This window comes from Bombina bombina, chromosome 4, assembly GCF_027579735.1.
Source record: "Bombina bombina isolate aBomBom1 chromosome 4, aBomBom1.pri, whole genome shotgun sequence".
NCBI classification, from domain to species: domain Eukaryota; kingdom Metazoa; phylum Chordata; class Amphibia; order Anura; family Bombinatoridae; genus Bombina; species Bombina bombina.
The window spans coordinates 864,962,644-864,977,729 of NC_069502.1; the positions used below are offsets into that span (position 1 = coordinate 864,962,644).

General features: G+C 44.1%; 1 protein-coding gene across 2 annotated transcripts in view; it reads left to right on the forward strand.

The window, feature by feature from the left end:
- LOC128657336 (zinc finger MYM-type protein 1) overlaps nucleotides 1-15,086 on the forward strand; it is a 116,983-nt gene that overhangs the window by 51,919 nt on the left and 49,978 nt on the right. For both annotated transcript variants that reach the window (XM_053711644.1, XM_053711643.1), the window contains one exon: nucleotides 9,394-9,502. In XM_053711644.1, the coding sequence (XP_053567619.1) occupies nucleotides 9,394-9,502 (109 nt within the window). The remainder of the gene's footprint in view (nucleotides 1-9,393; nucleotides 9,503-15,086) is intronic.

A 15,086-nucleotide genomic window follows, 5' to 3' on the forward strand; every position in this document is an offset into this window, starting at 1 on the left:
CATGACCACGGTGGATTTAAAGGATGCGTATCTGCATATTCCTATCCACAAGGAACATCATCGGTTCCTAAGGTTCGCATTCCTGGACAAGCATTACCAGTTTGTGGCACTTCCGTTCGGATTAGCCACTGCTCCAAGAATTTTCACAAAGGTACTAGGGTCCCTTCTAGCGGTGCTAAGACCAAGGGGCATTGCAGTAGTACCTTACTTGGACGACATTCTGATTCAAGCGTCGTCCCTTCCACAAGCAAAGGCCCACACGGACATTGTCCTGGCCTTTCTCAGATCTCACGGGTGGAAAGTGAACGTAGAAAAAAGTTCTCTATCTCCGTCAACGAGGGTTCCCTTCTTGGGAACAATAATAGACTCCTTAGAAATGAGGATTTTTCTGACAGAGGCCAGAAAATCAAAACTTCTAAACTCTTGTCAAATACTTCATTCTGTTCCTCTTCCTTCCATAGCGCAGTGCATGGAAGTAATAGGTTTGATGGTAGCGGCAATGGACATAGTTCCTTTCTCCAACATAGGTGTGTCCGGTCCACGGCGTCATCCTTACTTGTGGGATATTCTCCTCCCCAACAGGAAATGGCAAAGAGCCCAGCAAAGCTGGTCACATGATCCCTCCTAGGCTCCGCCTACCCCAGTCATTCTCTTTGCCGTTGTACAGGCAACATCTCCACGGAGATGGCTTAGAGTTTTTTAGTGTTTAACTGTAGTTTTTATTATTCAATCAAGAGTTTGTTATTTTGAAATAGTGCTGGTATGTACTATTTACTCAGAAACAGAAAAGAGATGAAGATTTCTGTTTGTATGAGGAAAATGATTTTAGCAACCGTAACTAAAATCCATGGCTGTTCCACACAGGACTGTTGAGAGCTACTAACTTCAGTTGGGGGAACAGTATGCAGTCTCTTGCTGCTTGAGGTATGACACATTCTAACAAGACGATGTAATGCTGGAAGCTGTCATTTTCCCTATGGGATCCGGTAAGCCATGTTTATTACGATCATAAATAAGGGCTTCACAAGGGCTTATTAAGACTGTAGACTTTTCTGGGCTAAATCGATTCATTATTAACACATATTTAGCCTTGAGGAATCATTTTATCTGGGTATTTTGATATAAGAATATCGGCAGGCACTGTATTAGACACCTTATTCCTTAGGGGCTTTCCCAAAGCATAAGCAGAGCCTCATTTTCGCGCCGGTGTGGCGCACTTGTTTTTGAGAGGCATGGCATGCAGTCGCATGTGTGTGGAGCTCTGATACTTAGAAAAGACTTTCTGAAGGCGTCATTTGGTATCGTATTCCCCTTTGGGCTTGGTTGGGTCTCAGCAAAGCAGATACCAGGGACTGTAAAGGGGTTAAAGTTTAAAACGGCTCCGGTTCCGTTATTTTAAGGGTTAAAGCTTCCAAATTTGGTGTGCAATACTTTTAAGGCTTTAAGACACTGTGGTGAAAATTTGGTGAATTTTGTACAATTCCTTCATGTTTTTTCGCAATTGCAGTAATAAAGTGTGTTCAGTTTAAAATTTAAAGTGACAGTAACGGTTTTATTTTAAAACGTTTTTTGTACTTTGTTATCAAGTTTATGCCTGTTTAACATGTCTGAACTACCAGATAGACTGTGTTCTGAATGTGGGGAAGCCAGAATTCCTATTCATTTAAATAAATGTGATTTATGTGACAATGACAATGATGCCCAAGATGATTCCTCAAGTGAGGGGAGTAAGCATGGTACTGCATCATTCCCTCCTTCGTCTACACGAGTCTTGCCCACTCAGGAGGCCCCTAGTACATCTAGCGCGCCAATACTCCTTACTATGCAACAATTAACGGCTGTAATGGATAATTCTGTCAAAAACATTTTAGCCCAAATGAACACTTGTCAGCGTAAGCGCGGCTGCTCTGTTTTAGATACTGAAGAGCATGGCAACGCTGATACTAATATCTCTGAAGGGCCCCTAACCCAGTCTGATGGGGCCAGGGAGGTTTTGTCTGAGGGAGAAATTACTGATTCAGGGAACATTTCTCAACAGGCTGAACCTGATGTGATTGCATTTAAATTTAAGTTGGAACATCTCCGCATTCTGCTTAAGGAGGTATTATCCACTCTGGATGATTGTGACAAGTTGGTCATCCCAGAGAAGCTATGTAAAATGGACAAGTTCCTAGAGGTGCCGGGGCTCCCAGAAGCTTTTCCTATACCCAAGCGGGTGGCGGACATTGTTAATAAAGAATGGGAAAGGCCCGGTATTCCTTTCGTCCCTCCCCCCATATTTAAAAAATTGTTTCCTTTGGTCGACCCCAGAAAGGACTTATGGCAGACAGTCCCCAAGGTCGAGGGAGCGGTTTCCACTTTAAACAAACGCACCACTATACCCATAGAGGATAGTTGTGCTTTCAAAGATCCTATGGATAAAAAATTAGAAGGTTTGCTTAAAAAGATGTTTGTTCAGCAGGGTTACCTTCTACAACCAATTGCATGCATTGTCCCTGTCGCTACAGCCGCATGTTTCTGGTTCGATGAGCTGATAAAGGCGGTCGATAGTGATTCTCCTCCTTATGAGGAGATTATGGACAGAATCAATGCTCTCAAATTGGCTAATTCTTTCAGCCTAGACGCCACTTTGCAATTGGCTAGGTTAGCGGCTAAGAATTCTGGGTTTGCTATTGTGGCGCGCAGAGCGCTTTGGTTGAAATCTTGGTCGGCTGATGCGTCTTCCAAGAACAAGTTACTTAACATTCCTTTCAAGGGGAAAACGCTGTTTGGCCCTGACTTGAAAGAGATTATCTCTGATATCACTGGGGGTAAGGGCCACGCCCTTCCTCAGGATCGGCCTTTCAAGGCAAAAAATAAACCTAATTTTCGTCCCTTTCGTAGAAACGGACCAGCCCGAGGTGCTACGTCCTCTAAGCAAGAGGGTAATACTTCTCAAGCCAAGCCAGCTTGGAGACCAATGCAAGGCTGGAACAAGGGAAAGCAGGCCAAGAAACCTGCCACTGCTACCAAGACTGCATGAAATGTTGGCCCCCGATCCGGGACCGGATCTGGTGGGGGGCAGACTCTCTCTCTTCGCTCAGGCTTGGGCAAGAGATGTTCTGGATCCTTGGGCGCTAGAAATAGTCTCCCAAGGTTATCTTCTGGAATTCAAGGGACTTCCCCCAAGGGGGAGGTTCCACAGGTCTCAGTTGTCTTCAGACCACATAAAAAGACAGGCATTCTTACATTGTGTAGAAGACCTGTTAAAAATGGGAGTGATTCATCCTGTTCCATTAAGAGAACAAGGGATGGGGTTCTACTCCAATCTGTTCATAGTTCCCAAAAAAGAGGGAACGTTCAGACCAATCTTAGATCTCAAGATCTTAAACAAGTTTCTCAAGGTTCCATCGTTCAAGATGGAAACCATTCGAACTATTATTCCTTCCATCCAGGAAGGTCAATTCATGACCACGGTGGATTTAAAGGATGCGTATCTACATATTCCTATCCACAAGGAACATCATCGGTTCCTAAGGTTCGCATTCCTGGACAAGCATTACCAGTTCGTGGCGCTTCCTTTCGGATTAGCCACTGCTCCAAGGATTTTCACAAAGGTACTAGGGTCCCTTCTAGCTGTGCTAAGACCAAGGGGCATTGCTGTAGTACCTTACTTGGACGACATTCTGATTCAAGCGTCGTCCCTTCCTCAAGCAAAGGCTCACACGGACATCGTCCTGGCCTTTCTCAGATCTCACGGATGGAAAGTGAACGTGGAAAAGAGTTCTCTATCTCCGTCAACAAGGGTTCCCTTCTTGGGAACTATAATAGACTCCTTAGAAATGAGGATATTTCTGACAGAGGCCAGAAAATCAAAGCTTCTAGACTCTTGTCGGATACTTCATTCCGTTCCTCTTCCTTCCATAGCTCAGTGCATGGAAGTGATCGGGTTGATGGTAGCGGCTATGGACATAGTTCCTTTTGCGCGCATTCATCTAAGACCATTACAACTGTGCATGCTCAGTCAGTGGAATGGGGATTATACAGACTTGTCTCCGAAGATACAAGTAAATCAGAGGACCAGAGACTCACTCCGTTGGTGGCTGTCCCTGGACAACCTGTCACAGGGGATGAGCTTCCGCAGACCAGAGTGGGTCATTGTCACGACCGACGCCAGTCTGATGGGCTGGGGCGCGGTCTGGGGATCCCTGAAAGCTCAGGGTCTTTGGTCTCGGGAAGAATCTCTTCTACCGATAAATATTCTGGAACTGAGAGCGATATTCAATGCTCTCAAGGCTTGGCCTCAGCTAGCGAGGGCCAAGTTCATACGGTTTCAATCAGACAACATGACAACTGTTGCGTACATCAACCATCAGGGGGGAACAAGGAGTTCCCTAGCGATGGAAGAAGTGACCAAAATCATTCTATGGGCGGAGTCTCACTCCTGCCACCTGTCCGCTATCCACATCCCAGGAGTGGAAAATTGGGAAGCGGATTTTCTGAGTCGTCAGACATTGCATCCGGGGGAGTGGGAACTCCATCCGGAAATCTTTGCCCAAGTCACTCAGCTGTGGGGCATTCCAGACATGGATCTGATGGCCTCTCGTCAGAACTTCAAAGTTCCTTGCTACGGGTCCAGATCCAGGGATCCCAAGGCGGCTCTAGTGGATGCACTAGTAGCACCTTGGACCTTCAAACTAGCTTATGTGTTCCCGCCGTTCCCTCTCATCCCCAGGCTGGTAGCCAGGATCAATCAGGAGAGGGCGTCGGTGATCTTGATAGCTCCTGCGTGGCCACGCAGGACTTGGTATGCAGATCTGGTGAATATGTCATCGGCTCCACCTTGGAAGCTACCTTTGAGACGAGACCTTCTTGTTCAGGGTCCGTTCGAACATCCGAACCTGGTTTCACTCCAGCTGACTGCTTGGAGGTTGAACGCTTGATCTTATCGAAGCGAGGGTTCTCAGATTCTGTTATCGATACTCTTGTTCAGGCCAGAAAGCCTGTAACTAGAAAGATTTACCACAAAATTTGGAAAAAATATATCTGTTGGTGTGAATCTAAAGGATTCCCTTGGGACAAGGTTAAGATTCCTAAGATTCTATCCTTCCTTCAAGAAGGATTGGAAAAAGGATTATCTGCAAGTTCCCTGAAGGGACAGATTTCTGCCTTGTCTGTGTTACTTCACAAAAAGCTGGCAGCTGTGCCAGATGTTCAAGCCTTTGTTCAGGCTCTGGTTAGAATTAAGCCTGTTTACAAACCTTTGACTCCTCCTTGGAGTCTCAATTTAGTTCTTTCAGTTCTTCAGGGGGTTCCGTTTGAACCCTTACATTCCGTTGATATTAAGTTATTATCTTGGAAAGTTTTGTTTTTGGTTGCAATCTCTTCTGCTAGAAGAGTTTCAGAATTATCTGCTCTGCAGTGTTCTCCTCCTTATCTGGTGTTCCATGCAGATAAGGTGGTTTTACGTACTAAACCTGGTTTTCTTCCAAAAGTTGTTTCTAACAAAAACATTAACCAGGAGATTATCGTACCTTCTCTGTGTCCGAAACCTGTTTCAAAGAAGGAACGTTTGTTGCACAATTTGGATGTTGTTCGCGCTCTAAAATTCTATTTAGATGCTACAAAGGATTTTAGACAAACATCTTCCTTGTTTGTTGTTTATTCTGGTAAAAGGAGAGGTCAAAAAGCAACTTCTACCTCTCTCTCTTTTTGGATTAAAAGCATCATCAGATTGGCTTACGAGACTGCCGGACGGCAGCCTCCCGAAAGAATCACAGCTCATTCCACTAGGGCTGTGGCTTCCACATGGGCCTTCAAGAACGAGGCTTCTGTTGATCAGATATGTAGGGCAGCGACTTGGTCTTCACTGCACACTTTTACCAAATTTTACAAGTTTGATACTTTTGCTTCTTCTGAGGCTATTTTTGGGAGAAAGGTTTTGCAAGCCGTGGTGCCTTCCATTTAGGTGACCTGATTTGCTCCCTCCCTTCATCCGTGTCCTAAAGCTTTGGTATTGGTTCCCACAAGTAAGGATGACGCCGTGGACCGGACACACCTATGTTGGAGAAAACAGAATTTATGTTTACCTGATAAATTACTTTCTCCAACGGTGTGTCCGGTCCACGGCCCGCCCTGGTTTTTTAATCAGGTCTGATAATTTATTTTCTTTAACTACAGTCACCACGGTACCATATGGTTTCTCCTATGCAAATATTCCTCCTTAACGTCGGTCGAATGACTGGGGTAGGCGGAGCCTAGGAGGGATCATGTGACCAGCTTTGCTGGGCTCTTTGCCATTTCCTGTTGGGGAGGAGAATATCCCACAAGTAAGGATGACGCCGTGGACCGGACACACCGTTGGAGAAAGTAATTTATCAGGTAAACATAAATTCTGTTTTTGCGCAAATTCATCTAAGACCATTACAACTGTGCATACTCAGTCAGTGGAATGGGGACTATACAGACTTGTCTCCGACGATACAAGTAGATCAGAGGACCAGAGATTCACTCAGTTGGTGGCTGTCCCTGGACAACCTGTCACAGGGGATGAGCTTCCGCAGACCAGAGTGGGTCATTGTCACGACCGACGCCAGTCTGGTGGGCTGGGGCGCGGTCTGGGGACCCCTGAAAGCGCAGGGTCTTTGGTCTCGGGAAGAATCTACTCTCCCGATAAATATTCTGGAACTGAGAGCGATATTCAATGCTCTCAAGGCTTGGCCTCAGCTAGCAGAGACCAAGTTCATACGGTTTCAATCAGACAACATGACGACTGTTGCGTACATCAACCATCAGGGGGGAACAAGGAGTTCCCTGGCGATGGAAGAAGTGACCAAAATCATTCAATGGGCGGAGACTCACTCCTGCCACTTGTCTGCAATCCACATTCCAGGAGTGGAAAACTGGGAAGCGGATTTTCTGAGTCGTCAGACATTTCATCCGGGGGAGTGGGAACTCCATCCGGAAAACTTTGCCCAAATCACTCAACTGTGGGGCATTCCAGACATGGATCTGATGGCCTCTCGTCAGAACTTCAAGGTTCCTTGCTACGGGTCCAGATCCCGGGATCCCAAGGCGACTCTAGTAGATGCACTAGTAGCACCTTGGACCTTCAAACTAGCTTATGTATTCCCGCCGTTTCCTCTCATCCCCAGGCTGGTAGCCAGGATCAATCAGGAGAGGGCATCGGTGATCTTGATAGCTCCTGCGTGGCCACGCAGGACTTGGTATGCAGACCTGGTGAATATGTCATCGGCTCCACCATGGAAGCTACCTTTGAGACGAGACCTTCTTGTTCAAGGTCCGTTCGAACATCCGAATCTGGTCTCACTCCAACTGACTGCTTGGAGATTGAACGCTTGATCTTATCAAAGCGAGGGTTCTCAGATTCTGTCATTGATACTCTTGTTCAGGCCAGAAAGCCTGTAACTAGAAAAATCTACCACAAAATATGGAAAAAATATATCTATTGGTGTGAATCTAAAGGATTCCCTTGGGACAAGATAAAAATTCCTAAGATTCTATCCTTTCTTCAAGAAGGTTTGGAGAAAGGATTATCTGCAAGTTCTTTGAAAGGACAGATTTCTGCCTTGTCTGTGTTACTTCACAAAAAGCTGGCAGCTGTGCCAGATGTTCAAGCCTTTGTTCAGGCTCTGGTTAGAATCAAGCCTGTTTACAAACCTTTGACTCCTCCTTGGAGTCTCAATTTAGTTCTTTCAGTTCTTCAGGGGGTTTGAACCCTTACATTCAAACATTCCGTTGATATTAAGTTATTATCTTGGAAAGTTTTGTTTTTGGTTGCAATTTCTTCTGTCAGAAGAGTTTCAGAATTATCTGCCCTGCAGTGTTCTCCTCCTTATCTGGTGTTCCATGCAGATAAGGTGGTTCTGCGTACTAAACCTGGTTTTCTTCCGAAAGTTGTTTCTAACAAAAACATTAACCAGGAGATAGTCGTACCTTCTTTGTGTCAGAATCCAGTTTCAAAGAAGGAACGTTTGTTGCACAATTTGGATGTAGTTCGTGCTCTAAAATTCTATTTAGATGCTACAAAGGATTTTAGACAAACATCTTCCTTGTTTGTTGTTTATTCTGGTAAAAGGAGAGGTCAAAAAGCAACTTCTACCTCTCTCTCTTTTTGGATTAAAAGCATCAGATTGGCTTACGAGACTGCCGGACGGCAGCCTCCTGAAAGAATCACAGCTCATTCCACTAGGGCTGTGGCTTCCACATGGGCCTTCAAGAACGAGGCTTCTGTTGATCAGATATGTAAGGCAGCGACTTGGTTTTCACTGCACACTTTTACTAAATTTTACAAGTTTGATACTTTTGCTTCTTCTGAGGCTATTTTTGGGAGAAAGGTTTTGCAAGCCTTGGTGCCTTCCATCTAGGTGACCTGATTTGCTCCCTCCCTTCATCCGTGTCCTAAAGCTTTGGTATTGGTTCCCACAAGTAAGGATGACGCCGTGGACCGGACACACCTATGTTGGAGAAAACAGAATTTATGTTTACCTGATAAATTACTTTCTCCAACGGTGTGTCCGGTCCACGGCCCGCCCTGGTTTTTTAATCAGGTCTGATAATTTATTTTCTTTAACTACAGTCACCACGGTATCATATGGTTTCTCCTATGCAATTATTCCTCCTTTACGTCGGTCGAATGACTGGGGAAGGCGGAGCCTAGGAGGGATCATGTGACCAGCTTTGCTGGGCTCTTTGCCATTTCCTGTTGGGGAGGAGAATATCCCACAAGTAAGGATGACGCTGTGGACCGGACACACCGTTGGAGAAAGTAATTTATCAGGTAAACATAAATTCTGTTTTCAGCATGACAACGCCCCAAAGCATACATCCAAATCAACAAGGGAATGGCTTCACCAGACGAAGATTAATGTTTTGGAATGGCCCAGTCAGAGCCCAGACCTGAATCCAATCGAAAATCTGTGGGGTGCCAAGTCAAGATGTGCCATGCTGAAAAACTCATACCCAAAAAGACTGAGTGCTGTAATAAAATCAAAGGGTGCTTCAACAAAGTATTAGTTTAAGGGTGTGCACACTTATGCAACCATATTATTTTAGTTTTTTATTTCTACTTCCCTCCTCCTTAAAGATTTTAGTTTGTTTTGCAATTGATTTGTACAGTTTATAGGTCACATTAAAGGTGGAAAAAGTTCTGAAATCACTTATCTTTGTCTAATTTTTTACATCACAGAAACATGACATTTTAACAGGGGTGTGTAGACTTTTATATCCACTGTATACCTAAAAACCTATTTAGAGGCTATTTTCTCTGAACATTCTTTATCTTTGAAGTGTGTATATTATAAACAGACTGCTGTGTTGCATTCAGCTCAGAGGTGCAATTGCTATGTATATAATATGCTGCATTATAACTAATACATTTTTTTGCTTCTAAAGGGATCTGCCCTCCTCCTGTCTGTTCTGCAGCAGAGAACTCATCAGGATTTAAATGCTCATCTATATCAGAAACCCCGGCAGCCAAGGCCCCCTCAAGAAAGCGCAAAAGGTCAGTTTATGATTTTCCTTTAAGTTTTAATCCTGTATCTATTGCTTTGTCTATTCCTACTCCAGCTAATTCATTTTCTGAGGGTGAGTTACTGTCTGATGATCAGGAGTTTGTTTCTGATCAATAGTTTATTTTATCCGCTTTTTTGTTTATGTGGATTGTATTAGTTCCCTTTTATAAGAAGTAGTCTCTTCTTTGTGTATTCAGGACTCTAAAGGGTCCGAAAGTAGCGGGCTATTGTATTTCAACAGCTTTACAGAGCTGAAGGCTGTGGGTTTGAATCCAGTCTCAGGCCTTAGGCCTTCATGGAGCATCCTCTTCTATAAAGATGTTTTAGTTGAAATAATTTTTATTGTTGCATATCACATCATATCCATCATGACATTAACATTATATATTATAACAGTGACTGTTCCATTCTTTGTCTTTATAAACAATTTTTTCCCCTCCCCCCCCCCCTTAATTTTAACAACAAACCAAGTGTTAACAAAATTAAAGCATTAACTCTTCCCGTTGAGCTGTCAATGAAGTTTCTTAAATTATACTCTTCATTTCCCTTTTTGTTTTGGTATTTTACCTTTTCTTTTTATTTCCTCTCTCTAACTGTTTTTTCTTGTATGTGAGAGACTTTGTAGTCCTAAACTAGTATTCCCTTAGGCAGGTCGTGCATCAGCAATACCCAAATTATTAATCCTATCAACTCTGTGTTTGTTCATTATCCAATGTACCCATATATATTGAAAGTGACCCATCGTGCCCTGCATCCATGCTGCTGTTTCGGACATCTCATATATACCCTCTATTTTGTCTATTACTTCCGGCCACCCTGGTGCCCCCACCTTCCAATACCTAGCTATAAATATTCTTGTGGCTGTACATAATATATTGATCAATGTATTAGTGGCTGTATTTAAAGATTCCTGCGGAATGTGTAGCAAAGCTTGCGGTGCTGTCAGCATAAATGTATCCCCCAGTAGTTCCTCAATGAGTTTTGCAAGTTTATGCCATGTAGGTTTTATTTTTGGGCAGTCCCACCACATGTGGATATAGGATCCAATCTCTGTACATCCTCTATAACATAGTCTATTACCCTGAGAAGTGTAGTGTGACGATTTCAGTCGTGTGAGGTACCATCTATATGAAGTCTTAAGTGCATTCTCTATAAGATCTGCTCCCTTTAATCCCTTACTGATCCCAGAGAGAATATTTTGCCATTCCTCTTTCTCATACCTTTCTCCTAGGTCTTGTTCCCAATTTTCATGTAACCTTGGTTTCGTTTTATTCTTAGCTTCCTGCAGTGTTAAATATATCAGAGAGATTACTTTCTCCAACATTGGTGTGTCCGGTCCACGGCGTCATCCTTACTTGTGGGAATATCTCTTCCCCAACAGGAAATGGCAAAGAGTCCCAGCAAAGCTGGCCATATAGTCCCTCCTAGGCTCCGCCCACCCCAGTCATTCTCTTTGCCGTTGCACAGGCAACATCTCCACGGAGATGGTTAAGAGTTTTTTGTTTAAATGTAGTTTTTTATTCTTCTATCAAGTGTTTGTTATTTTAAAATAGTGCTGGTATGTACTATTTACTCTGAAACAGAAAAGGATGAAGATTTCTGTTTGTGAGGAAGATGATTTTAGCAGACAGTAACTAAAATCGATTGCTGTTTCCACATAGGACTGTTGAGATGAAGTAACTTCAGTTGGGGGAAACAGTTAGCAGACTTTTCTGCTTAAGGTATGACTAGCCATATTTCTAACAAGACCATGTAATGCTGGAAGGCTGTCATTTCCCCTCATGGGAACCGGTAAGCCATTTTCTTAGTCAAGCAAACAGAATAAAGGGCTTAATATGGGCTATAAAACTGGTAGACACTTTATGGGCTAAATCGATTGCTTTATTTGGGCATTTTATTCATGTTTATGCTGATAATTCACATTTATAAACTTGGGGAACGTTTTTTAACGGCAGGCACTATGTTAGACACCTTTTCCAGTCAGGGAGGGCCTTCCCAGTTGTAGGCTGAGCCTCATTTTCGCGCCATTACTGCGCAGTTGGTTTTGAGAGCAAGACATGCAGATGCATGTGTGAGGATCTGAAAGTAGCTGGAAAAGTTTCTAGAAGGCGTCACTTGGTATCGTATTCCCCTCTGGGCTTGGTTAGGTCACATCAAAGGCTATAGCTGGGACTATATAGGGGTTAAATTTGTAAACGGCTCCGGTTCCGTTATTTTAAGGGTTAAAGCTCTGAAAATTGGTGTGCAATACTCTTAATGCTTTAAGACACTGTGGTGAAATTTTGGTAATTTTTGAACAATTCCTTCATACTTTTTCACATATTCAGTAATAAAGTGTTTTCTGTTTAAAATTTAAAGAGACAGTAACGGTTTTGTTTTAAAACTTTTTTTGTGCTTTGTTGACAAGTTTAAGCCTGTTTAACATGTCTGTGCCTTCGGATAAGCTATGTTCTATATGTATGAAAGCCAATGTGTCTCCCCATTTAAATTTGTGTGATAATTGTGCCATAGCGTCCAAACAAAGTAAGGACAGTACTGCCACAAATAATGAAATTGCCCAAGATGATTCCTCAGATGAGGGGAGTAAACATGATACTACATCATCTCCTACTGTGTCTACACCAGTTTTGCCCACGCAGGAGGCCCCTAGTACATCTAGCGCGCCAATGCTTATTACCATGCAACAATTGACGGCTGTAATGGATAACTCCATAGCAAATATTTTATCCAAAATGCCTACATATCAGAGAAAGCGCGATTGCTCTGTTTTAAACACTGAAGAGCAGGAGGGCGCTGATGATAATTGTTCTGTCATACCCTCACACCAATCTGAAGGGGCCATGAGGGAGGTTTTGTCAGATGGGGAAATTTCAGATTCAGGAAAAATTTCTCAACAAGCTGAACCTGATGTTGTGACATTTAAATTATTACATCTCCGTGCACTGCTTAAGGAGGTGTTATCTACTCTGGATGATTGTGACAACTTGGTCATTCCAGAGAAATTATGCAAGATGGACAAGTTCCTAGAGGTTCCGGTGCACCCCGACGCTTTTCCTATACCCAAGCGGGTGGCGAACATAGTGAATAAGGAGTGGGAAAAGCCCGGTATACCTTTTGTTCCCCCCCCTTATATTTAAGAAATTATTTCCTATGGTCGACCCCAGAAAGGACTTATGGCAGACAGTCCCTAAGGTCGAGGGGGCAGTTTCTACTCTAAACAAGCGCACTACTATTCCTATCGAGGATAGTTGTGCTTTCAAAGATCCTATGGATAAAAAATTGGAGGGTTTGCTTAAAAAGATTTTTGTACAGCAAGGTTACCTTCTACAACCCATTTTGTGCATTGTTCCTGTCACTACAGCAGCGTGGTTCTGGTTCGATGAACTAGAAAAGTCGCTCAGTAGAGAGACTCCATATGAGGAGGTTATGGACAGAGTTCACGCACTTAAGTTGGCTAACTCTTTTATTTTAGATGCAGCTTTGCAATTAGCTAGATTAGCGGCGAAAAATTCAGGGTTTGCAATCGTGGCGCGCAGAGCGCTTTGGCTAAAGTCTTGGTCAGCGGATGTGTCATCCAAGACAAAATTGCTTAACATCCCTTTCAAAGGTAAAACTCTATTTGGACCAGAATTGAAGGAGATTATCTCAGACATCACTGGGGGAAAGGGCCACGCCCTTCCACAAGATAGGCCTTTCAAGGCCAAGAATAAGTCTAATTTTCGTTCCTTTCGCAATTTCAGGAACGGACCGGCCTCTAATTCTGCATCCTCTAAGCAAGAGGGTAATGCCTCACAACCCAAACCAGCCTGGAAACCGATGCAAGGCTGGAACAAGGGTAAGCAGGCCAAGAAGCCTGCTGCTGCTAACAAAACAGCATGAAGGAGTAGCCCCCGATCCGGGACCGGATCTAGTAGGGGGCAGACTCTCTCTTTGCTCAGGCTTGGGCAAGAGATGTTCAGGATCCCTGGGCACTAGAAATAGTTTCTCAGGGTTATCTTCTGGAATTCAGGGAACTACCCCCAAGGGGAAGGTTCCACATGTCTCACTTATCCTTAAACCAAATAAAGAGACAGGCGTTCTTACATTGTGTAGAAGACCTGTTAAAGATGGGAGTGATACACCCAGTTCCAATAAAGGAACCATTCGAACTATTCTACCCACTATCCAGGAAGGTCAATTTATGACTACCGTGGATCTAAAGGATGCGTACCTACATATTCCTATCCACAAAGAACATCATCAGTTCCTAAGGTTCGCCTTTCTGGACAAACATTACCAGTTTGTGGCCCTCCCATTCGGGTTAGCCACTGCTCCAAGGATTTTCACAAAGGTACTAGGGTCCCTTCTAGCGGTTCTAAGACCGAGGGGCATTGCAGTAGTACCTTACTTGGACGACATTCTAATACAAGCGTCGTCCCTGTCAAAAGCAAAGGCTCATACAGACATCGTTCTGGCCTTTCTCAGATCACACGGATGGAAGGTGAACATAGAAAAAAGTTCTCTGTCTCCGTCAACAAGAGTTCCCTTCTTGGGAACAATATTAGATTCCTTAGAAATGAGGATTTTTCTGACAGAGGTCAGAAAGTCAAAACTTCTAAGCACTTGTCAAGTTCTTCATTCTGTTCCACGTCCTTCCGTAGCACAGTGCATGGAAGTAGTAGGGTTGATGGTTGCAGCAATGGACATAGTTCCTTTTGCACGAATTCATCTAAGACCATTACAACTGTGCATGCTCAAACAGTGGAATGGGGACTATACAGACTTGTCTCCAATGATTCAAGTAGATCAGAAGACCAGAGATTCACTCCGTTGGTGGCTGACCCTGGACCATCTATCCCAGGGAATGAGCTTCCGCAGACCAGAGTGGGTCATTGTCACGACCAACGCCAGTCTAGTGGGCTGGGGCTCGGTCTGGGAATCCCTGAAAGCTCAGGGACTATGGTCTCGGGAAGAGTCTCTTCTCCCGATAAACATTCTGGAACTAAGAGCGATCTTCAATGCTCTCAGGGCTTGGCCTCAGCTAGCAAAGGCCAGATTCATAAGATTCCAATCAGACAACATGACGACCGTTGCGTATATCAATCATCAGGGGGGAACAAGGAGTTCCCTGGCGATGAAAGAAGTGACCAAAATAATTCAATGGGCGGAGGATCACTCCTGCCACCTATCTGCGATCCACATCCCAGGTGTGGAAAACTGGGAAGCGGATTATCTGAGTAGTCAGACATTCCATCCGGGGGAGTGGGAACTCCACCCGGAGATCTTTGCCCAACTAACTCAATTATGGGGCATTCCGGACATGGATCTGATGGCGTCTCGTCAGAACTTCAAGGTTCCTTGCTACAGGTCCAGATCCAGGGATCCCAAGGCGACTCTAGTAGATGCACTAGTAGCACCTTGGACCTTCAACCTAGCTTATGTATTTCCACCTTTTCCTCTCATTCCCAGGCTGGTAGCCAGGATCAAACAGGAGAGGGCCTCTGTGATCTTGATAGCTCCTGCGTGGCCACGCAGGACTTGGTATGCAGACCTGGTGAATATGTCATCGGTTCCACCATGGAAGCTACCTTTGAG